Source organism: Furipterus horrens, unplaced genomic scaffold (genome assembly GCF_987537825.1).
Source record: "Furipterus horrens unplaced genomic scaffold, mFurHor1.1.pri manual_scaffold_11, whole genome shotgun sequence".
Classification (NCBI taxonomy): domain Eukaryota; kingdom Metazoa; phylum Chordata; class Mammalia; order Chiroptera; family Furipteridae; genus Furipterus; species Furipterus horrens.
The window spans coordinates 10,622,148-10,646,933 of NW_028327181.1; the positions used below are offsets into that span (position 1 = coordinate 10,622,148).

The 24,786-nt window shown below is 43.2% G+C and overlaps 1 protein-coding gene across 1 annotated transcript in view; it reads right to left on the reverse strand.

The window, feature by feature from the left end:
- Positions 1-73: 73 nt before the first annotated feature.
- Positions 74-24,786, reverse strand: part of ANKRD13A (ankyrin repeat domain 13A) — a 28,104-nt gene continuing 3,391 nt past the window's right edge. The window contains exons 2-15 of the mRNA XM_090291135.1: positions 20,864-20,996; positions 19,395-19,519; positions 17,228-17,273; positions 15,970-16,113; positions 15,084-15,273; positions 11,024-11,090; positions 9,655-9,736; positions 8,675-8,736; positions 7,818-7,948; positions 7,184-7,341; positions 6,371-6,484; positions 4,710-4,870; positions 2,952-3,019; positions 74-2,264 (exon numbers count right to left, since the gene is read on the reverse strand). Of these exons, the coding sequence (XP_090147261.1) occupies positions 2,069-2,264; positions 2,952-3,019; positions 4,710-4,870; positions 6,371-6,484; positions 7,184-7,341; positions 7,818-7,948; positions 8,675-8,736; positions 9,655-9,736; positions 11,024-11,090; positions 15,084-15,273; positions 15,970-16,113; positions 17,228-17,273; positions 19,395-19,519; positions 20,864-20,996 (1,677 nt within the window). The 3' untranslated portion in view covers positions 74-2,068. The remainder of the gene's footprint in view (positions 2,265-2,951; positions 3,020-4,709; positions 4,871-6,370; positions 6,485-7,183; positions 7,342-7,817; positions 7,949-8,674; positions 8,737-9,654; positions 9,737-11,023; positions 11,091-15,083; positions 15,274-15,969; positions 16,114-17,227; positions 17,274-19,394; positions 19,520-20,863; positions 20,997-24,786) is intronic.

Below are 24,786 nucleotides of genomic sequence, written 5' to 3' on the forward strand. Positions count from 1 at the left end.
ATCCTCTAAGGAAGCAGTCTTTATTTGCATTTTAAGGGAGTGAACACATAAATGAAAAATGCTGCAGACAGGCTGACAAAAAGCTCAGTACCTTTTTAATTAACTTCCTAGGACAAAGAGCCATCAGGAAGCAGAACAATGGAATGCAAACATAAGAGAGTACCTATGGTTCACCTTAGTGAGTAAACAATGTGACCTAACTGCAGGCGTTCCCAAGAAGTGTCCTCACTCAAGGTAAGTACTAAGTAAACACAATACCAAGGTATGTATTTGAAACAGATGTGACGCTGCATATACTGGCCTGGTGTGCAGAGAAGGAATTCTGATCAGACCATGACAAAAGAGACAGATGGTTATATGGAATCAAAAGCACACTTCTTGCCCTGACCTGTGTGGCTCAGTTGGTTGGGTGTTGTTCACAAAGCGAAAGGTCGCTGGCTCGATTCCTGGTCAGGGCACATGCCTAGGTTGTGGGTTCAGTCCCAGGTCGGGGCACCTATGACAAGCAACTGATCAATGTTTCTCTCCCTCTCTTTTTCCCCTCCCTTCCCTTCTCTCTAAAAATAAATAAATAAAATCTTATTTTTAAAAAAGATATTTTTGTGTGTGGGGCTAGGGACGTTTCACTGGCGATGCTAAGTGTATAATACAGACATTAACTGGAACAGTCGCTATTACTCTCCATCCCAAGTGAAGCCCAATAGATAGATGGGAAACATGTGAAATAGGAGGATGTTGTTTACCAGGGCATTTCAGTGCAGCCTGTGGGAATGAATACACAGAGACGGTCGGAGTGAGGGGACCCTCAGCTGTATTCTCCAGGGTTCTGTATGTTCATTCTGTGATGGTTATTTACAGAAGGGTTAGACAAAATAGTTAATTACTAAAGGTATCCAAAAAAGGCCTGAGAAAATCTGGTTAAAATGTATAACCTTATATTGCTACTGATGGGTATAGTTTTTACATCTTTTAAAAATAATAAAAAGATTCTGTTAAAAAATATATTTACCCAGAAAGATGTTGATTTGAACTCTAAAAAGCAATGTGGAATCATCACTTTCCCTTTTGAATGCAGAGCCACTGGGTTCCATTTGTAGCTCCCTTTCTGATTTCCACCCCTTCTCAGGTGAGCTGAACGCATATACTGGGAGGGTCCTCCTGGACCTCTGCGTGGAAGTCCCAGACACAGTGGGTTTGGTTCTGTGCTGTCTGGTATTCTGGCCAGCCTGCCCACTTGAAGAACAAAGCTCAGGTTCTCTTAGCTGGGCCTTCAGGGCCAGGATTAAGCTGCCCTGGATTTAGCCTGGAGGATCCTGCTCTCAGAGGAGCTGCCTTTACAAATTCAAATCAGATCCCTCAATAAGTGAAGTGAGGTGGTGTGAAATTATTAGTAACTTTTAAGGCTAAGGCAATACCGGGGTCATTCGTACATCTTAATTTGATGCAAATAGTTAACCCTAAGCTAAAACAGATCCTGTACACCTCTCCTCTTTACTGTTAGCTGGGGATGGAAGGAACGGAATAAGGTGGAGATGGCTGAGGAACAGTGATGGTGTCCTAGAAACCCTGTATAAAGGTAAAAAAAAGAAAAACAGTGGATCGGCAGATTATCCATTTCTTTGGAGAACTATAAAGAGGTACCATAAATGTTCATAAACCAGACTCTACAAAGGCTGCTGCTCTCATATATAAAAGCACCCTGACTCTGCAATAACTCGTTTTGTTACCACTCCTTGGTAAAAATTAACATACAAACCTGCGGGGATTGGGGTTTTTGTCTAAAGCTGGTAGAAAAAATGTGACCTGCAAGCCAATATAGCTCATGGAAAGTGACAAGGCTCTCCTCCCCTTAGCCTGGAGATGCGGCCTGCCCATCCCCAGCCCCTTCACTGGGGAGTGTTGTGGACGGACCAGGGAGTACCTGGTCCTGCACCTCTGTGTAAAGAAGGGGGCAGCTGCCATCTGCTGTGCACATGGGAGGTGCAGTCTCTCCGCCTCGGGGCCCTGGTAAGTAGCACCAGCGTGCAGCCCAGAGCCTCTGCTCCGTGCAGCCCCTGGGCAGAAAGGTCTATTTCTCGGTGAGAGACAGTTGTAAGACTTGTTGGAGCTCCGCCTCCTCCTCCCGGAGGCGGAGTTCTCGCTCCTCCAGCTCTTTGGCAGAGAGCTCCATGGCCAGCTGCAAGTCGCTATCAAAATGGCTGGTCTCACTTGAGACAGCAGGGCATAGGCCTTCGGAGCTGGTGAGGAGGCTTTCCTGGATGGCCCTGGGTTGGAAAAAGAGGGGAAAAAAGAGTGACTATCATCATGGCGGCAGCAGGCAGCACCTACACTTCAGGGCTGCTTACCAAGTGCACGCTGTGCCAGGTACTTTTCATGCATTCTGCACGCATGATGCTATTTGATTCCACATAACTCTGGGGGCATAGGTGCTGTATACAGACAAGAAACCCGAGGCTCAGAGAGGTTAAGAAACCTGCCCAAGATCACCCAGCTACTAAGTAATGGGGCGAGGAATTGAACTTGGATCAATTTTGAAGCAAAACCCAAATAACTTCAACAGGTTTTCATATACGCCCAAAATTTAAGAAAATGCTTTGTAAAACAAACTTTTCTGGTTTCCTCCCTTAAAAAATCTAATAATCTCTGCAGCTTTTCTCCAAAATGTCAACATCCTTAAAATTATACATATGTCCCACTGAGGGCACCCAGACCCTGTGTGGTCACACAGTCTTTGCAGATGAGACCAATCAGAAAACACTTATGTCCTCAGGGCCTGTCTGCCAATGGCATTGGCCTATGAAACATCAGCAATTCTATCACCTGTTCCCGGAAACTCAGCCACAAGAGGAAGCAGGAGAGCTAACTAATCAAGTGTCTCCCACCAGGCAGTGTTGCATATACAAAGTGCCTATGCCAACCTCGGTTTAATCATCAGGAGTTATGTCAATTACCTCTCATATTGGGTATCATAGACAAGTGTCTGGCTGATCCCTCCATTTGAAGCTGGTCCTGAAAGGTCCTAGGAAAAACAAACGTGATGGATGTGAATACCTCTTAGAAGGAATAGGTGGCATACCAATAAGGAAATGAAAGCAGCGAGAACAAAATTATTTATGTGCTCATTATTGATAGTGCTGTGTGAAAAACTAACAGGGACTTGGGTTATCTCTAGAACAACACCCAAGTGCCAGGTAGTATATGGCACACTACCTTGCTTAAGAGTTTTTCATACTTGACACAAAATCAATCTATTAAAAGCAGCTATTCTTGGGCAAAGTTTAAATGAACAAAGCTGGTGATTCTTTTAGAGCAAGGTTAGAACAAATAATTCCACACAGTCATGCACCACATTAACAAGGTCTCAGTCAATGAAGGACCGTACATATGACGGTGGTTTACTGTACAGCCTAGGTGTGTAGTAGGCTATACCATCTAGGTTTATGTAAGTGCATTTTATGACGTTTGCACAATGACAGACTCACCCAACAATGTATTTTTCAGAATGTATCCCCATTATCCACCACTAAGCAGTGCCTAACTGAATCTGTTGTCTGTGACTTCAGCTGCTCCCCTTTGCAAAACTATGGCCAACAAGGTTTATGTAGGTATTGGAGGAAAAAATGAGCTCACGTATATAGGGAAAGAAAAGCTGTACTGGACTGACAGTGATATCCAGGGCCTGGGTGTTCTCCCAGGAGGCCTCTCAAAGGGAATATGCCTGCTCTGGGGTCTGCCCTTGGCCCAGCAGCCTCAGTCTCAGAAAACTGAATGGCTCTAAGAATGGGTCCACAGGAAAGCATGGGGCTCACCGTACTCAAGCTCTGAGATTCAAGAATAAAACCAGAATGTCAAAAACCTGAGCCTGGGGAAGCCACAGGAGGGAGGGGACAGAAGGAACTGATGACGGGGGAGGAGGACCCCATGCCCTGGACTATCCCAGGCAGCTGAGGCCTGGAGGAAGAACCATGTAAGAAACTAAAAGGCAACTGTTCTTAATGCTGGTCTGTCCTGTTCTTAGCTCTACTTTTACCTAGAGACTCAAAAGAGTTTGCGATCATACCCCTTATACCAGAATAAAACATGAGTAAAAAGAAAAAAATTCACGTATCAACCAGCACTTTCATCACACCCTAACTGAGCAACCGAACACAATGAGGAAGCTGAGATTCAAATCCACATACCTTCTTATGAGACTTCTGACACACAGATAATACTCTATAGAGAAGATATGATGGTGTAAACTAACATGAGTTTACTGTTTCAGGACCAGGAAATCATAGAGCATGCCCCAAAAGATACACAATTAGCAGCCACATGGGTGAACACAGGAAAAGGAAAGTTTGTCAGGAGACACCCTGTGAATGATGCTGATGGGGCTACACAGATTATATGAGAGTGTGTATCTTACACAGGGTGGGGCAAAAATAGTTTTACAGTTGTTCATATGGAATATAATACAATACTTAATAAATAATAACACAAGAATAAACTATGTTTCGTGTACTCACAACTGTGAACCTACTTTTGCCTCACCCTGTAGAATAACCTTTTGGAAAAGACAAGGTGTATAAAATACAAAATGATCTCTGTAAATACCATAAATATGCCCAAGTTATTATTTAAAGTAAGTCTTTCAGATTAGCTACAAACTGAGGCCAACTGGGAGAGTAAAAGTCCCCATGCCCTGCCATTTGTTCTGATAAGTGCACCTGACTCCGGCTAGACTCCAGTAAGCTCTGCTGGATGGCAAACTGCATTATGTCATAATCTTCGTCCTGCAAATGCACGTTTCTGCCATTGTCTTGAACGTGGTAAGATTCAGGAATTTCAAACACAGACTGATCAACCTCAAAGTCCGCGGCCGGGGAAGCTGAAACACAGGGGGTGGCCGTCCATCGCCAAAGTTAGTAAAATAAATCTCCACTTCAACTATGTACACACATTTTTTAAAATTAAAAAATTAAAATGATTAAAATAAAGGTTGGCTAGTCTGTGAGAGAGATTTTGAGGAATAATCTTGACAGACAAAAGTACCAGAATAGTGCTTTTCTTTTTTTGCCTTATTTTTTTTAGTAATAAAATTAATGCAGTCATTAAAAAAATCACAAAAGACTGTAGAATGAAAAATGAAGAGCTCACTCCCTACACCCTTTCTCCTATTTCCTGATTCCAGAGTTACCCGGGTTTGGCTCAGTGGTTTGAGCGTCGGCCTGCGAGCTAAGTGTCGCTGGTTCGATCTTCCAGTCAGGGCACATCAGAGAAGGAAAACTCTGATTCTAAAAAACCTCCGCTGCCTTGCGGCATACCTCTTCAGGGGAAAGGCTAAGGGAGTAAACCCCGACAGAAAATCCGGAGCCGGAGTCCCTAAGGCGGTTTGACATTGTAGTCAACACTGGCAACTCCTGCGGCGCACCTGAAGCCAAGCTGTATTGACTCCGTCTTTCCCTTGGACCCTTCAGCTGCGAAGAGAGGGGGGGTCTGCTGCATGGGCAACAGCAGACCCTCCATATCACCCTGCCCAGGCTCTGTAGCTTCAGCTTCACTGGAGAGGACACTCCAGCGTCATCGCAAGATGTCGATTCAACACGGGAGGAGACAGATACCGTGTCACTCCCGAGTCGGACTGCACAGCCATTCTCGGCGGTGCAGATAGACTCTTAAGAAGCTACACCATCGTCTCTCGAGACGGACGGCTGGACTCATCTGTCCTGAGGAATGTGACGTGTATGTATATACACACAGTCACACCAATGTGTCTATTTTTCCTTCTTTTATTATGAGATACAGTGAGTGTATAAAAGACAGCATGTACATATCTGTAAACTTAACATAAAAATAATATAAAACAAACACCTGTGTATCTTTCAACTAGCCTAAGACACAAATTTGACCATAATTTTTAAAAACTGAAAAAATTCTATACTATTTCTCTACACTAGCAATGAGTAACTAGAAAATAAAAATTAAAATAAATCCATTTACAAGAGTATCCCAAATGTGAGTTGGACTGATGGCTAAGGAGCCTGAGGAAATTTGGGGGGGATGATAGAAATGCTCTTTTATCTTGACTGTGGCCATGGTTACATGAGTGTATACATTTGTCAAAATGCATTGATCTATCACATAAAAACGAGAGCATTTCAGTGAATAAAGTTGTTTTTAAAGACTATGTTGTGTTCTTAATACTAGTGGGGTCATACATATTCTCAATTTTATTTTTCACTTAATCTAAACTATATCTAAAATTTTCTTGATTCAGCACAGATATCTGTTATTATAAGCTACTATAATTTTAAAAATAATAAGTTTATGTAATGACTAAATGTATGCAAATTTTATTTTTAAATCATAAAACCCAACTTTCTTTTACCTGAATTGGCCTTGGTCTCGTCCACATTTGGAGCTTCAGTTTCTTCAGCAGTGCTACAGCCGTTGACATTTCCAAATGTAATCCGTGCATTTAAGACATGAAACAAGGGAATTTCTAACAAAATAAAAGCACTTATAAATAATTTTGCTAAGAAAAATAATAATAGCCATCATTTAGTAGTTAGCTGTAAGTTCTTACTATGCTGGTACCACGCCAAGTACTTTTTATAAGTATGATTGCATCTACTCCTCATAATGACCCTTCCCAGTATACAGATGGGAAAACTGAGATTCAGAGGCTCAGCAACTTTTCCCAGATCACGGTGAGGAAGTGATCGAGCCAGGGTTCAAGTGTCATGCATATACAACTATCCAAAACGTAAATTCCTCACAAGTCACAGGTATTGTACATGGTATCTATATTATTGATACTATCATGCTACTTCAGGCCCTAAAACATATTTATGTATCAGAGGATCTTGGTGTCAACTGTCTTCCTCAATGAACTACCTAATTTGAAGTTTCACTTAAGGTCTGATATTGAAACAATGACTATGTCATATTCTTATGCCTTTTTCCATCTGTCAGCACCATCAATAAAGAGAACTGATAGTTGGGGAATGTCCTAATTTTGATATGCTCAATGACCAAGAATCATGACACTTCTTTAACCCAAATTAGACTCTGACCTCCTCTACTATGTCCCCTGCATGCTATTTGTGACTCAAGTGCTCCAATTCCCTAAAGCACGTTCTGTCACCTGCAAAAAAAAACCCGGAACCTATACGTGCTCCTGTGGTTCCTTTAACGGTACCTATTTTGACGGGAAATCCAGGTGGGAATTCCAATTTGATGAAATCTCTCAGTCTTGCAAAATGAGCGCTAGTTCTGGCCATCAGGTCAATGATGGGAATGACCTGCTCCGCGAGAGAGAGGGGAAACTCCTCACACATCCACAGCGTTGCTTTGAACCTACAGGGTTTGACCAAGAAAAGACAGAGGCCATCATCACCAGACAGGAAAATTGAATTCTAAGCAGGAGGCTAGACAACACCAGCTTCCTTACTCCACCGCTTCCCAGTTATCTTACATTGCAATTCAGAGCCATGATGCGACTAAACCAATGAGGAATTCAGATCACTATGAAATCTGGCAGTCAGGGAAGCGACCTCCACTACAGCCTGCAGGAGCCTTTGCTGGCAGCAAGCATGAAGAAATTGCTAGCTGGTGGAAACCATTTCATTTGATCAGTTGTAAAATAAAGAATTCTTATAGCCAATCTATATTCTAATAAGATGGTCAATCTACCGTTAGCTTTTGTCCAATAAAGTCATTTAAAATAATGTTTAAAGGAATGGGCAGATGAATGAACGTGACACCATAAAGCAGCACAACTCTGAACCAAAGCAGAATCCACACGTTGAAAATGGCCATTGACTCGCTCTCACTTCTGTGTCCTAATTGTCAGCTCCTTCGGCCTCCCGACATCCCTGTCTCTCAGATTGAACTCTTCATCGAAGTACTCGTCGGGCGTGATGGCTGTGGGGTTGTTTGCCGTGGCGCATTCCGTGGTGAGGTCCTGCAGGGGAATCAGACATACCATGTGAGGCTTGCAAGTGGAGGCCTATGGCGCTCGGTCTCTAAGGTGGACACGTTAACTGGCAACGGGTCAGGACATTCTAGTCATTAACGTTTTTTAAATTAAGTGACTGCACAGAACATGAAAATCTACAAAGGTGTTAACCAGGCTACATGGCAAGTCTATGGATTTCTCCATGTCAAAGTATTTCTCTACTCTCCTTTGCATTTTTATCTCCCGATATAAAAGATGGAGAGAGAAATATATGAAAGCATGTGAGAGCTGGAAGTCTTGGACTTGAGGTTTCAGCTCTGTCATTCTCTAGCTTGTGACACTGGAAAGGTGGTTTCATTTTCCTGACCCTCAGTGACATTGTTGTAGCAGTTTCATAATGGTTATTGTGAGGATCGAGTGAGGAAATGTTTCTTAAGGTGCTCTGTTAAAATGTGAAGTCCTGAATCCTTTTTAATTTCCATTTTTACAGAGAGGTCCTAGTTTATAATGCATAAGAGAATGCACCTGATTTCTGTAATCTCTGCCCCTTCTCTAAAAATATTTCAAGACTCACGTACTTCTCTTCAAGGAGAGTGTCTCAGATTCCAGCTTGTGAGTACTCCTTAGCCCTTTCAAATACCGAATCTCTGTTCGAGACTCAGCAAATGCCGCCCCCAGCACAGAAAAGCCATCACCTACAAACTGCACTGGAAGCATGTCACTTCAACTTACCCCTTGAGCACCAAACTGGTGTTCCACAGTTCCCAACAAAGATTCCAGTGGGTTCCTGTCCGCTACAGAGGGGGGAGAAGTTTAATGTTCAATATTACACTGTACTTATGACTATAGACAAAGACTCTCACCATATCTAAAAGTCTGATTCAAGCACTCTGCACTAGGATATCCATTTCTGGAACAGACTCACTCATAAAATCATCCACCGTAACAATCAGTTAATTTATCCTTTGTAGGACTCTTTTTATTAGGATCTCTAAACTAGATGAACAACAGTTACAAGAACTAAAGCAGAACAGAGGAAAGAGGCTGGATTTGGGAGTGAGCCAGATCTGGATTCCAATCTCATCGTGGTTGGTCACTGCCCGTGGGCCCTAAGCTGAGCTTCCTCACCTGTCAAGCTGGAGTACTAGATCGTGGTGTTATAGTAAACAGTAGCGGTGGTGGTAGGTAAACATTACTGTGACCTAGTCACATATTGCAGGTGCTGCTCTGAAGATTTACAGGCAATAACTCACCTATTCCGCCCAAAAACTCTAAAGAAGGTCTAGGAGCACCTCCATTTCATTGTGAGGAAACTGAGGCACAGAGGGTCAGTATCTTCACAAAGCCACAGAACCAGCCACTGACGGAGCCAGGAAGTGGCAACCATGTTATTGGCAATGTTTTGGCTCAGAGCCCATGTTCTTTCATTGAGAAACTCTGGACCAAATCACTTCTCCAGGGATATTCTCCGATAATCCTTTTACTTTTTCACCCAACAACTGTGCTTCATAGCACATCAACAAGCCCTCGTGAATGGCTTTAATTACAACTGAAGCCAAGTAAGGAGAATGATCTCCAAGAATGAGCCAAACTGAGAACATTTTTATAAAAAGGACGTCAGGGCTAAGCTTAGCACACCGATCACATTAACCCCAAACCTAACAGAGCCAACAGAGGTTCTCTAGACTTAAAAAAAAGGGGTGGAGGATTACCTTTGTATCTCTTTTTTTCTTCCTCGGTCAGATGTTCTGTCCGTATTTTGGTTATCACGCTCACATTATTTACTGTGTAAACCTTGAGAAATGTGTGCAAGAGAAACAGTGACACAAGGAATCAAAACTCACAAAATAAGCATAGCAAGAGCAAGAATGCTGAAGCAAAAAAAAAAAAAAAAAAAAAAAATTCCAGCAAAATAAAAATGAGAAATGGTTATCATTAGGATCCTTCAGAGAAAATACACAAGCGATCAGCTTAGAAATGCATCAGCAGCCACTTTGCATCGCTGAGAGTTTTAAATACTGAGGAGTTAACAATGAGAGGTTGCATCTTCCTACTGGCCCTTCTTGTTGCTAAACACTCTCAGAGAATGTCCTGCAATTTACACCTCCCCACTGGATTTATATTGTGCTGAGGCATCCAAGCCTGTATCTAGTACTTCTACTGATTTCTGGCCACCTTATCGAACTGATTTAGCCATCTGCAGGGCAGAAGGAAAAAGGAATGAACACAAGGTTCTCTACACTGATAAGCTTTATAACCAGCAAGTCCCTATTTAAAAGGTATGCCGGATACTGACAAAAATTATTTTAACTGCCACAGTAGATGCTCTGTTATTAAGGTTGACTGGGCTGTGTCTGGAAAATCAAATACCTCGCTTAACAGAGAATTAACTGGATCTGCCACATGTTCAAAGGCTCAGGAAGCATGCTCAGCACTGGAACGACCGTTACTGAATGTAAGTTGCTGAGCATGATGTAAGCTTTCTTTGGGGCTCAGAGGTCACCGGAGGATCCTGCAGTGCCTGGCTCTGCCCTCCGGGGCCATCAATCCTGGCTGTACTGCAGGGCCAAGGAAGGGCCAGGAGACAGGGCTGTCCAGCAGACAAAATGCCAGCTGTTGTCTCCACTAGGACAGCTGTGTTCTGAATTCACTGATGTCACATAAGTGGGTGGTAAGCTAATTGGTAACAACTAGGCTAACAAAAATAAGGAGACTCAAAAAAGCTACTTAATGATTCTTTTTAAAAACCCACTCAGGTTATTAAAAAAGATGAACAATCATGTTAAGTCTAATCCTTTCTCCTTCTCTCTTTTTGTCATTCCTATCAGAACAACTGGTACCTGTACTCATTTCTCTACAACACTGTTTCTCTTTGGCCTAACTTAGAGACCTCCTTGGGACATGCTATCCCATTTTCTGAAAGTCGAATAAGATAAAAATCCAAGTGAGAGACACACTAGACAGGACTCAGTCCCCAGAGCATCTCCACGGCACAGATGCATGACCAAATCTGAACAGACTCCTCATTTGCATAGAAGCTAAATTGCTATATTAAATCTTATTTTAAGAGTTTCCTTTTACCTTTGCTTCGTAACCATTAACAACTTCTGCTTTATCTGTCCTCCAGCCCCAGAATCCGGATTTAGTTCTGATAAAAAGTGAACACCACAAATTTCTACATGTACAACATGCCATTCAGATTTATCCCTGCAGTCTTTATAGTTTGTTTTTTTTTTCCCCCAGCTTAAGTTACTGAAGGACACCTGGAAGTCATGGTCCAATTGTCCACAAAAGGATGTTATCAATGACAGATGGCTTTAGCATCCCCCGCCCCCCTCCCAGCTATTAATCAATTTGCCTCACCCTGGGCATAGAAAACCTCTGTTCTTGGCTTCTTTACAAACACTGCCAGTGTAGGTGACAAAGGCGGTGACATTTATCGGACAGCTGTCCTAAAGGAGTGAGTGAAGATGACCAGCGTCCAAGGGCTATCCACAAGGTAGTATCTGGGTCAGAGCGTTTATCTGGGTCATCTTAACTATGGGAACAGATGTCAGCGGCTCTGTCCCCGTAAGCAGCTGCATCTCAGTCGAGGAATTCTTAGAACAAGGAGACACAGACCACCTTGCTCCCCGGGAGAGAACGAGTTGGGTAAGAATTCATCACTGCAGCAAGCTGCTTGGAGAGACCACCGATACCTGCATAACGGCCTGGGATTCGGTCACGCATTTTACCAGGCTTGGTGCCGCAGAGGAAAGGACAGTAAATGCAGTTTTCCAGCCTGTCTGTGGACCCAGCTCTGTGGAACTGCTTTTAAAGTAGCCCAGCATCTCAGAAGCAAATGCAGCCCTGATCACGTGCCCCCAAACCCAGTGACTCCACTCAACACACTCCAGAAAAAAGGCATTTAGGAACCCAGAGCAGCGAAGAGGCTCCAAGTCTTTTCCAGAGCAGCACCCCCTGCGAAACGCTACCGCTCACAAGGGAGGCCCGGCCAGGCGGCCCCTCTGGCTAGGACACCGCGTCCTAGCTCCGCTGGGACTGCCGCACTTGGCCCCGTGTGCGACAACGGCCTGCCTTCTGCTCTGACTCTGGAGTGAAGCAGGACATCCCACAGGAAGCTCCAGGAATGGTAGCATGTTAGCCAAGTCACAATGAAGGTAGGCAGTTATGTGCATACTGTGTTTCCAAAGAGTTTGCTTTTCTATTAGTGGGATTTGGTAAGAGAAATTAGGCCAGAGAGAGTTTTATGTGTGCGTTACAGCCAATCGGAGAAAGGAACCAAAGCCTTAATTTTCCTATTAGTTGTTCACAATTAGTACACCATGACCCTTGGAGGGAAAGAAAGAAATCCTAAAGGGATTACACAAACTTCTAGCTATGTCCAAGTGACATTTCAGAGACAAAATATTCCTGGGGTGCAAGGGGCTAGGGGCCATACCTAACTGATTAATAAACCAGAGCGCCCTCTTAGTCACCGATAACTGAAAATCGAGATATTCCTTCTGGTTAACAAATTCAATCCTCAGTTCCCTGTCTGTTACTAAGTCACTTCATACTTTAAGGGGAAATCATCCTTTTCTGGCACACAGTCGTCCGAAGCACCAAAGGATGCCTCGGCCTACCCAACTTCATCTGTCACATGGGCTGGGGACACAGAGCTGCACTTTCCTCCCAGGGAACCACCACGCTTCTCACTCACCTCTATCTGCTCTGTCCACGATCCTGACTATTCCACGTGCTTTTCCATTCCCACGCTCTGACAGTTTAGTTTAGTTTGTTTTTTAAAAAAATAACTTATTTTGGTACTTCTTCAATAACGATGTAAGACACTGAATTCCATCCATGAGAGGCATCTCCTCTGGGGTAACCTGAACAAGTACCAACCCAGACGGCAACACCCACAAAACCTGTTTGCTCCTCTGCCATCCTGATTGGAAGTCCTCGGACAGTTAGGTTATTAAACCAGTGTCGACAGCCTAGTTTAACACCACGATTGCACTTGGTTAACTTTACATGCAGAGGCATCTGAAAGTGATAAGAGAACACCCAGCTTCTCTCTCTTGCTGTTTTCACCTCTGCCTGTCTCCACTGAGACCACCACACCGAAGGCCACATAGCAGCACTGGGGCCTGGAGGCTGCTATAACAATTTGGAGAAAAGCTATTACGATGGAAGGGAATGTTTTATTTAAGGTGAGCAGAGCGTAATCTTTCAGAGAAGAGAAAAGCCCAAACTGCAACCTGAGGGTATATATTAGGCCAGAAATTTAGGTGGGAAAAATATTGACTTGCCAAGCATCAAGCCCCAAGTAACAGAAAAAAGGAATGGGTGAAAATGACTATCGTAATATAAGAGATCTACATCTTCCAAATTCAATCAAATGAATGCTCACACCTCCAGTAAGAAGTAGGTATGCAGTGTTTCTACATAGCAAACACCACATTTAAGAGTGCCTCTGATTCTTACTCAATGCCTGAGAAACTCAATAATCACAGAATTTAATTCTGAGCACCGCAAAAAATAGCAGCTGTCTTCTAGAAACTCTCTCTCAGCAACCTAATGTCAGTAGCAAAAGGAAGATTAGCTTGAACAGTCTGAGAAACCTATGACCACGCAGATACACAATGCAACTTAGTCCTCAGGACAAATGGAACATGCCATCATTTCCCATCTACCCTCTGTGATTAACAGAAATTGCATTTAAGGACAAGCAACTAACAACTTTGCTGACGAACTAGAGGGAACAGTAGCTCTTCTCATGACATCTTAGGGACATGGATTTCAGTGACTTCATACTTTTTTTTTCAGTGGAGGAAACGGAAACCTGGAGGGATTAAGTCACGCCCAAAGTTGAACGGGTAGTTAGTAGTCCTGCTGATGATGCTCAGTCCTTCCAGCTCCTGTCCCTACTGCTGGGAGGTGGCAATGATGGCAGGCTCCTCTATCTTCCAGCCTGAGAACACAGCCCTGAGCTCACGGGCTCTCTCCCTCTCTGCAGAGGCGCATGCCAACGACTGGAGATGTCTTCCTAAGCCCTTTCCTGGTGAAGCCTCGGTCAGTCCCTAAACCTTGCTGTCTCTGGAGGACAATGGCTGTCAGCAGGGGAGGCTGGTGAGAGAAGGCTGCCATGGGCACTGACCCTGCCTCTGGGGGCTTCCCTACCGAAGCAGCTGCAGACCTGGTGTTTCCGTTTTCTCTTCTGCTACAACGAATACCCTCATTCCACAGCTCGATCCAAACTTAGTATATTTGACTAAACAGAAAATTCAGTTTTGTCAATAAATTTTATATGTATTGGAAGTGAAGAAGAAAAGAAAAAGAGAGGACAGTATACTTATGAAGAGAAAAGGAGGCCTAAATCCAGGAAAATGCTGTCCACGGTAGCTCATAGTATGCCGCCCCGGTTTATCAAGATCTGCATGTGACATCCTAGGCACACACTCAGACTCCTGCAGACTCCCCTGGTTCAGCTTGCTCTATGGTAGAAGCATTAGGCTGACAGCTGTGACAATGTCTGCTTCCCTTACAAAGGCCCTACACACCTCTGCACAGCCCCAGAGGCAGATGACCAGACACTGTGTTCTCATTTGGGTTAACAGAGGCATAGACCTCTCTGAGGTTTCTGTGGGTAGAACCTGGACTAGAACTAAAACCCCTTCCAGACTCTTGCGCTAAACTCTTAGGCCTTATGGCAGGAGAGCTGGGAAGAGAGAACTATACTTAATTATATGAAAGGTGTGGATCTGACTAATAATCAGTATAACCACATTCAATATTGGATCAATTCTAGCTTCTGGAAACTCAAAGGTCCATGATGTAGGACTGGGGAGCCTTATGAAGATCCCCAAACACTGAAACAAAAATAAAATTCAAGTAAAATTCATTAGAAAGGGCCCATAAAAGAATATGAAGACATTTCTCCAAGACTCAATCAATGTGCTATAAAAATGGTATCTGATGAAAGATATCACCTATGGTTTCCACCTGGTGACAGCAGACATTAACTTTAAAACACTAGTACTTAAACTGCAATATTAGAAAAATCCCGGTCCGCCCATAATTTCCAATCAATACATACAGGCCACTAAGGATGGCAGTAAAGGGATGAGATGTTAAAATGCAGAACCTAAATTCGTACCTTTCAAAAGCAATATTTTTAGTATCAAGGCTGGTGTTAATGACCGGGCTTGTGAGCCGCCTCTCAACTTCCCTGCCTGTTGGCTTCATCAAGTCCAAAGAGAGGCGCTCCATTTCCTGGGAAAGATCAAAGTGTTCAGTGGTGACCACTTTGTCATCATGGTTGACTTCCATCAACTCCGCCCAGTTGTCTGTTAATGGAAACAAGGGCATAACTAAGCAAAGTGCAAATAAGATGCAAACACAAGAAAGCCTCATAGGTTAAAATGCATCATCTTTCCAATCTTCCTCCCTGGTACCATCTGATAAAACCTAAAGACTATTGCCCTGGCTGGTGTGGCTCAGTGGATTGAGTGCTGACCTGTGAACCAAAGGGTCACCAGTTCGATTCCCAGTCAGGGCACATGCCTGGGTTGTGGGCCAGTTCCCGGCTGGGAGTGTGTGAGAGGCAACCAACTGATGTACCTATCTCTTGTGCATCAATGTTTCTCTTCATCTCTTTCTCTTCCTTTCCCCCACTTCTCTAAAAATAAATAAATAAATCTTTAAAACATATGGTCACAAAATATAAATTATTTGTGCAAGGTGCGGGGGTGGGGGATGGGGGTCACGCCTGATTATGGAGGGAATATAAAGAGATACAAGAGGCTCAGGGACATTAGATACATATCAAGAGGGTAACAATGTTGGGTGGTACATAATACACATAAAAGAACTACACAGAGAAGAAAAAAGATATAGGAATTGAGAGGGGAGTAACTAAAAAGAATAACAACAACAAAGCCCAGAAAGGATCAGATAGGGCACATGAATGTAAACACGTTTTATGGTTAAAAATCACTCCAGAATTTAGCATGCACAGTGACTACTGCAATGGAATCACTCACCTTCTCCCTTAAATATGAAGCTACGCCTCCCTCTTATCCAGCTCATGTTCTCAAATCCCAGCAATGTGACATCGACACGCAGTTTGGCACCACTTTTCCAAATGCGACAGACATCGTTAGGGCATATTCTGGAAACCAAGGGCACTGCAGAAGAGAAGTATACTACTCAGAAAAACCTGAGGGCCGAGCAGAACTCCCAGGGCCCAGGACATCAGGAGTCTGACTCTAATGAAAGGATGGGAGTAGCAGTCCGGTGGCCACCACACAGAACTGGACTTGGCTCCCACACTTTGATACAGGAAGTCACTCTATAACTCTTTATAAAAGTGAAGATCTGTGTCTTGTCCAGAGTAAGCTCTAAATTGATTCTCAATCACAAAATGAGCCTCTCTTATTGACTGCCATCAGAGCTAGAGTGTGTCCATCTGGCCTTTCCGGTTACACATGCCACTCCTGACATATGGCTATGGCCTACCATTATTGTCATATCCACCATTCAGAATATCAAATGTCTAAAATGTGCTGCTTTTTAGCAAAACCTGAAATCAGGGTGATTATTTGCAGTAGGAAGAAAAAAAAAACTCATTCATTTCACAGAAGAATCTGAAGTTCTCTTATTTTATATACTTTTTACTTCATTTCAGTGTTTCATTACAAATATGACTTCTTGCCTGAAAGGGAAGTCTGGAAGTGAAAATGGCTGAAAACTGGGAATTAGGAACTGTCATTAACTGATCTGCAAGAAATAAAAGTAGAACATCTATGAAAATTACTGTCAGTCAATTCGCCTTACATAAGATTTTGGAGAAATACATCCATTTTGTAAAATAACAAGCTATTCCAATATCCATATCATCTTCTTCCTTAGAATAACAAGTTTAAAAGACTCCAGCTGAAACGCATAGGGAAATAAGTAAATTATGGTAAATCTTCCTAAAATATTAGCCTTTTAGAACTAATAATATGAATAAATGTCAGCTTGAGATGACAAAAAGAGACAAAATTGTCTATATGTTATAGTTATGGATGCTTGGGAGAAAAAGTCCTTTGCGTGGGGCAAAGACTGGAAGGAGAACACCCACAGCATAAAGAGTAGTTGTGCCTAAGTGCGGTTATAGGTGACTATTTTTCCTTATTTTTATCCATGCATTTTCTAGATTAAAAAAAGTACACGTAACTTTTATAAAGGAAAAAATAAACCTATATTCAAGCAAAATAAATTTAGAAACAAATAAATTACAAGCCCACAGCCACTCACCCCAGCTGGTGAACTCCCATTTCATCTGCACATAAAAATCCGGAGTCTGAAGGACAAAGGTTTAAAAGAAATTACGCTTGGTACTATTAACTGAACACGAGCACAAGAAGGGGTGACAGGGTTTTTTAAGTGGGGGAGAGAGAGAGAACAGAGACAATAAGAAGAAACACAAATTGCAAACCCATCAAAATAAATGCTTATTTTATACCCAGGCTGTGATTTATTCTTGATATAAAGTGTCTAGACAGTTAATAAAGTTAACTGAAAGCAATAAGGTTGGAGGAGGATAAAAGTCAAATCTGATTTAGGGGCTCAATCAGGTTCATAACAGTAACAGAGAGAGGAGCCTGGGAGGATGGGCTTCAGTACTGCCATGCAATGTGCATAACAGGCTGTTCTCTTCAAGCGAAAAGAACGTCAGTTCCATCTATTACACCAGGAACTTGACTGTAAAAGGCTTTGTGTTCTGGAAAAGTGCTCACATTCATCAGACCACTCTATGAAACCAAAAAGAGGCAGCTAAACATCACTTCTCCAAGATGTTGATATTTTCCCCCAGTTAACAAGACTTTTGCCCCTACTTTTCTCTTTAAAACTTTCAGGATTTGGCTTTTTGAAGTTGTATAACACCACAGCAACGCCATTTCAGTTGCTTTTCTGATGTACCATGAATTCTTAAAGCAGGTTCTTGAAGAGCTCCTTACTATAAGTACCATCCTATTTAATTTCAACAGTTATCACCCAAGAAGAGAAATGCGAGGTATTCCAGGTGCTTTTCCATTCCCTCCCACCTCCGAGGTTTTGGTGTGATCTTTACAGAAGCACAAGGCAGGAGGACCAAGAATCTACTCTGGTTTCAAACGATGGACCCAAGGGTCGGTGATGACACACTCCAAGGGCAGCGGATGAGAAAGAGGAGTGTGTTATGAGAAAACTCAGCAGCCTTTGGTGCCCAGAAGCACACAAGTCACTTATGGGCCATCTATAACTTCAAGCAGAGAATGCAATTCAATGCAGTTCACTGTATGGGTCAATACAAATGAAAAAAGAGAAGGAGAGAGAGGAAATTCTTTACATTGAATTTTTAAAACGAGGCGTGACTCTGTGCTAAAGAAGTCATTTTCTGTTTCGTCAAATGGACAAACGATATTTTTAGTACCTACTGAAGTTAGATAAGAGTAAGATAAATCCAGGTAATCATTGTAAACTCAAACACTTAACACCTATTTTAAAAACACTGCATATAACTATTTCGTATGTCATGGAAGGTTTCTTTGCAGTACATGGGAAATTAATGTCTGTGGCAGGATTTAGTTTGCATGTCGTAGAAATAGTTTCTGAAAGAGTGCTCTGATTGTCTAACTTCTAACAAAATTGTTCCTGTTCATTTTTCTCAAGAAATGTGTTTTGACTAATGTGGCAAAGCCAATTTATGAACAAATATCTCTGGAGATATTTTGGGAAGCTCACATCTGTGCTTCACTTGAGAATACATGATGTGAACATGGAACCGCCGGTATGTCCTCATCTCCCGCTGCCCTGGTAGTGTTATACATGGCTGACTGGTAAGATGACTTCTGTAGGTAACAAGAATTATCAGAAATTTGGCAGCCATCATCCAAAACAATCCAGGAGCCTAATTCACAGAGCTCATATGCTTTAATTCACAGGACAGGTAAGCCTCCCAAAAGCCAAAAACTGTACATAAAATAAGGCAACAGATTAGAAGTCGCAAAATACTAATGGCCAGAAGTGACAGGAGTGACAAAGAGATGATGCACACAGGCCTGTGAACCTCAACAGACCCTGAAGATCCCTGTCCATTCACTGATGCCCAATATAACCTCCCTGAGATGACCTATGCTCAGGATGCTACTTTTAAGAAATCAGACACCTAGAAAAATTAACTATTTGATGGTCATTTGTCTTAGTTCTAATTTTTAAATAGCATTTAAAAGAGTAAGGCTAGTGACCTAGAAACATAATTTGTGGATGACCTCATGCAGTTAACAAGCTGGAAAGCAAGAAATACTATTTAGAATTCCATACATCATATGCATGATCCATAAAACCCTTCAGGAAAGTACACAAGAATATCAAACTATGTCTCCAGCTACCGTTTCAGCATTTAACGCGAAGGATGGCAATGCCATATTTTCATGAATACCTCCAGAATCTTTTGGAGCAGCTCGGGAACTGCCTCCAGGGCCGTGGACGTGTGGTGGTAGTCCCGGTGCTGAAGAACCGTGTGCACCATCTCGGGGTCCCCGGTACTCACAGCCTCGTGTAAAACTGGGGAAAAAGGTGGGATTTAATCACCTAGTATTCTCACACTTGCTGACCAATTCCAAAGCCAGTCTGAAAAATGCCTATCAGATCAAAGACCAACATTTTCTCCCTGGCGGGAGAGTGGCGGTAGTCCCATGTTATCATGTATGACCGTGACTTCTTATTGCTAGCTCAATTTTTTTTTAAGACAGTGGGGCCTCTACATCTCCCATCTACCACACCCTCAGCCCCGCTCCTATCCCCTCCTCCCAGCCTCCACTGCTAGCTCTTTTTAAAATTTTTATTTATTTAATTTTAGAGAGAGGAGAAGGGAGGACGAGAGGGACAGAAATAAACATCTATCGGTTGCTTCTCACACACCCCCAGCCAGGAACCTGGCCTGCAACCCAGGCATGTGCCCTGACCAGGAATCGAACCGGCGACCTTTTGGTTTGTAGGCTGGTGCTCAATCCACTGAGCCACACTAGCCAGGGCTTATTGCTAGCTCTTAAATAGGTAAAAAAGAGAAGAAAAGAGTACTCTTAGCCTCTTGATCAAACCCCTTTCATCCCCCCTCATCCCCCTTTCCTCCCACTGGTCATGAAACCCTGACAATGTCTTCAGAGAGCTAGCTTTAATGACGTGATCACACATTTGTGGTTACATGTAGATCAGGCAGGCAGGTCTTGTGCTTGTACAACACAAAATCACCCTGACCAATAGTAAGAGGACTTGCAAAAAAAGTGAAATGCGAGGACTTCACTGGAAAAGGCCACGTCTAGCTGTAATTTCTTTTTGATTTTGCCTCTCCTGACGGAGTCATAGTAGTTCCCATCACATGGCTCGGGGAAACCTGGCCTCCACAGTTGTGTATGGTGGGAAGGGTTTGCACTGAGAGCTGCTTTCTAGATGAGGAGTAGTCACTCTCCACCCAGGGCTTTTGGCCCAGGACACAATCCCGGCCATTGTTTTGCTGCAGATCAGTCAGCAGCATCCGAGGCTCTCATCCCCTCGCCCCAGCCCCTAGTCCCAAGAGTGAAAGAGCCTTAAGATAAAGATGACTCTGAGGACAATGATGATTGAGACTGGCCTTTATTTGGAAAGAAAAGCCAAAATGAAAGGCTTTAAAAGAATTTAAGCCCTGGCCAGGTAGCTCGGTTGGTTAGAGCATTGTGCCAAAACACTTAATGCTGCAGGTTCAATCCCCGATCAGGCCACAAACAATAATCAGCCAATGAATGCAAGAATAAGTGGAACAACAAGTTGGTATTCTCTCTCTCTCTCTCTCTTTCCCCGTCTCCCTCCCTCCCTCCTCTCTCTACATAAAATTTTAAATAAATAAATAAAAGATTGTAAAAGCATACTTGCCTGTCCATCCCTCACGGTTTTCTTTGGTAACATCTGCTTTATGGCGGAGCAAGACTCTAGCTGATTCCAAATGTCCCAAAGAAACAGCAAGATGCAATAATGTTCGACCTCGTGGATCCACAGCCTCCACATTCTGTAAAGGAAACACTGGCCTTTATAAAACTCGAATATTATATAAAAACGTGGCAATGTGTTTGAGAGATCATATAAGTATAAAAACAGAAAACAGTATTTATATATTAATTACAGCAACATATGGAAAAATGAATGCTTGCCTGTGGGCACAGTTACAATATGAATTTGGAGCCTATAAGAAAAGATGACAGTTACTGAGTTTTTTCTATAGAGTTAAATGCCTAATAAATAAACACTGGCTATAGACCTCAGATCATCAACAACCACACTAAAATTCAGTCTAAATAAGGCTTTCATGAAATAGAGCCACCCTACGACATGAAACATAGGGGATTTCTTAAGCACATATCAGCATTCAAGTGTAAAACAGGAAGTGCAGGCCTTTAATCAAAACTGAAAGTACAGAAGATAATTCGGGTCAGAGTAAAACACCACCCTCATTATTATGCACTGAGTGCCAAGTGGCCTGAAGTAGCTACATCCATGGGTCCTATAGACAATGAGCATGATCTGCCAAGCGTGTATATGGACATATTTATAGATAAATATAAGAAAACACACACACACACACACACACACACACACACACTCCCTTTCCCCTCGAGGGTTTTCTTTCAGGTGCTAGACATACCTATTTATCTTGTCCTGCCATTCCTGTTGTGGCCCTCTGGGTCTTCAGAGCCAACTGCCTATTTCTCTGGTGTGAGCTCAGTCTGATGGCTGGACCCTGCCTTCCAAACACAGCTCTGAGCTCCCTTCCAAGCACGCAATACCCAGCCATGGGACTTGTGGAATATAAAAACCTTAACTGCCATAATACTTCTTAGCACATGTGCTTTGTCTTGATTTGAGACGCTAGTTGTGGTACATACATATTAACTGCAGCTTCCAAAAATATCCAAAATGTTCTACTTATTGGCTTCAGGGGAGGAAGGTAAGCAGCACTATGGGTAAAACTACTATGCCCTGACCAGTGTGGCTCAGTTGGTCGGGTGTCGCCCCACAAAACGAAAGGTTGCTCGGTTCCCAGGCCTGGGTTGTGGGCCAGGCCCCCGACTGGGGGTGTGCGAGAGGCAACTGATGGATGTTTCTCTCCCTCTCTTTCTCCCTCCCTTGATCTCCCTCTAAAAATAAATAAACAAAATATTAAAAACAAAGAATTTCATTAAAAAAAAAAAAAAAGGAATGAGTAGTGATACATGCCACAACATAGATGAACCTCAAAAATATCATGTTAAGTTCAAGAAGCCAGGCACAAAAGGGCACATGTTGTACAATTCAGTTCATACGAAGTGTCCAGAACAGGCAGATCTATAGAGATAGCAAGTAGTTTAGTGGTCGTCTGTAGCTGAAGAGCGTTTGGGGAAATGGGGAGGGATTAAGGGGTACGGGGGTTTCTTTTGGGGGCGATGAAAATGTTCTGGAATTTGATAGTGGTGATGGTTGTACGACTCAATGAACACACTAAAAGCCACTGAATAATACACTTGGATGGGTGAACTGTATGACACGTGAATTATAGCTCAATAAAGATATTTAAAAATCAATGTATGTGTTTTCTGAAGTATATAGAGTTATTGTGTCATCAATATATTGTTTGATGAGTCGCTTAGTTTCAGTTTGCTCTCTTATACAATGAGAGGAATAAAAAAAAAGTTCCTGCAAGGGTCAAGGCACATGCCTAACCACATCGTAAGCACTAAGAAGAATGAACTCATCATCATGCACCCACACTACCTGGATTCACATAAGTTGTCGCTTTCTTCCTAAAAGGGATTTGTTCAAACTCCATTACAGTTGATAGTGAGGCTTAGGGTCTTCCACTAAGTACATTCATTCAGTGAGCAAGAGCTTTCAGAATTCCCTGGAATTCACACTCGAAGCTGATCGTTTGTAAGTTCCTTCAGTCCTCAGCTGTACCAAATTAAAAATGCCCACCCCTTTTAACTATAATAGTGCCTCCCCCCCAAAACAGAAAAGGAATGAGATTTCTGCACATCCCCTTCCCGTTTGTGAATTTAATTAAGCCCACCAGCTTTTCTTGCTCAAAGACTTCTTTGCACCTTGCTGTCCTCCGGAGGCCGTAAAAGGCCAAGTTTTGAGTGCGGGCTGCAGAACTGGTCACCGGGCCCACTTCTGGGTCCCTCCCTCACCTCGGGCGAGTCACTCAACCCTTCTGGGCCCTGGTACCAGTGTGAAGTAAGTGCTTTATAAACTATCACCGTTACCTCTTGGGGGGCACCTTGGGCAACCTCCCTGTTCCTGGGCAGTCTCAGACTGCTCTGGTCCTCTGAAGCTGTGGCCGGAACTAGTTCCTTGACTCCAAGTCTGGAGGGAAAAGGTATCCACAGGCTTGGTTCCCTAGGGTGAGCCTGAGCTCCTGGAGGCCGAGGGGGAGCACCCGAGAGTAGGCTCTAGACTCCTTATCTTGGATAACCAGCCCCTGGTTCACAGAAGGCCTCCAGCCAACAGGCACTGACTTGAATGTGTGCTCAGTGGCCTCACCCAGCCTTGCCACAGGCTGGGGTGAGCACCCCAGGGAGTTCCTTGCCGGGCTCCGAGTACTGCTGCCGCCTAGACCACTCTCTTCCTCTTGCCTGAATATGGGGCTTTCACCTGCTGGTACTCAACTGGGGGCTGGCCCTAGAGTCAGGCCTTCTCAGCCACCCTCTACCCGACCAGGTCCCAGGGTCTTTCCTCCCCTATGTAAGGTGCAGTGACTGATCTTCGCATTTGTCCCCTTTCATTCATTCATGCTCCCAGGGTCAGTAAGAAGTTTTCATTCATTCTCCCGGCATTGGTAAGAAGGCCAAAGATGTTTAACAGACCCCTCTCGCTAAACGACAAATGACGTAACCATAACGCAAATCATTTCAACTGCACCAACCAACTACTAGGCTCCAATGAATATTGAAGATAGTAAAGCTGATGGGTTAAGAGGCATTTAATAAAGTGCCTCTGCTGATCAAATGTTGAAAGCTTGAAACAATCTTACAGTTGACAGAGTTAGTTACTAAACAGCCAACTCCAGCTATTAGCAAGATGGTGGGTTGGGGGCTGGCTCACACACGCTCAGAAGCACATACTTATCAGCTTCATCTGAATAAACTTGACTCTTTCTGAACTGCTGTTGCTAGAACAAAATAAAATTCTTACAGCCACCAGTGTGCCTGCTTCAAATCTCACCCGTGGAATGGAAGGAATGAAAGCATGGATAGCAGAAACTTACTGGCAAATAAAACATTAAGTGAAACAGCTGGTTTTATTGCTGGGGTAGTAGGAATTTTTTGTTTTTAATTATGCAACCAATATGTGTTCCTTGTAGAAAAACTGGGACAGACATAAAAGAAGCTAAATGCTATGGCTGATCATCATCATAACAGCAGCAACTATGGCAAACGGTACTGTGCCTATTCGTGACGTGCTTGTATTTCCAGATGGGTCAAAGCAGCAGAGTGGGAGGGTCAAGAATACAGGATTAGGGCAGAATCCAACTTTCGGGGTTCACATCCTGGTTCAGCCACTGGCTAAGCATACAACAGAGCCTCTCCACCTCAGTTTCCTAATCTATCAACTGGGAAACATCATGTCACCCACCCCAGAGGGTTGGAGTGAGAATTAAATCTAAAACTGCGCATAAAACATTTCAGCACAGCACCTAGAGAAACAGTAAGCTTTCAGTGTTCCTCGACCTGTTTTACAGGTGATAAAACAATTCAGGAAAAGGGTACATAACATACCCTTTCTCACAACTTCATCAGCGTTAGTACTGGCCATTAACCAGCTGC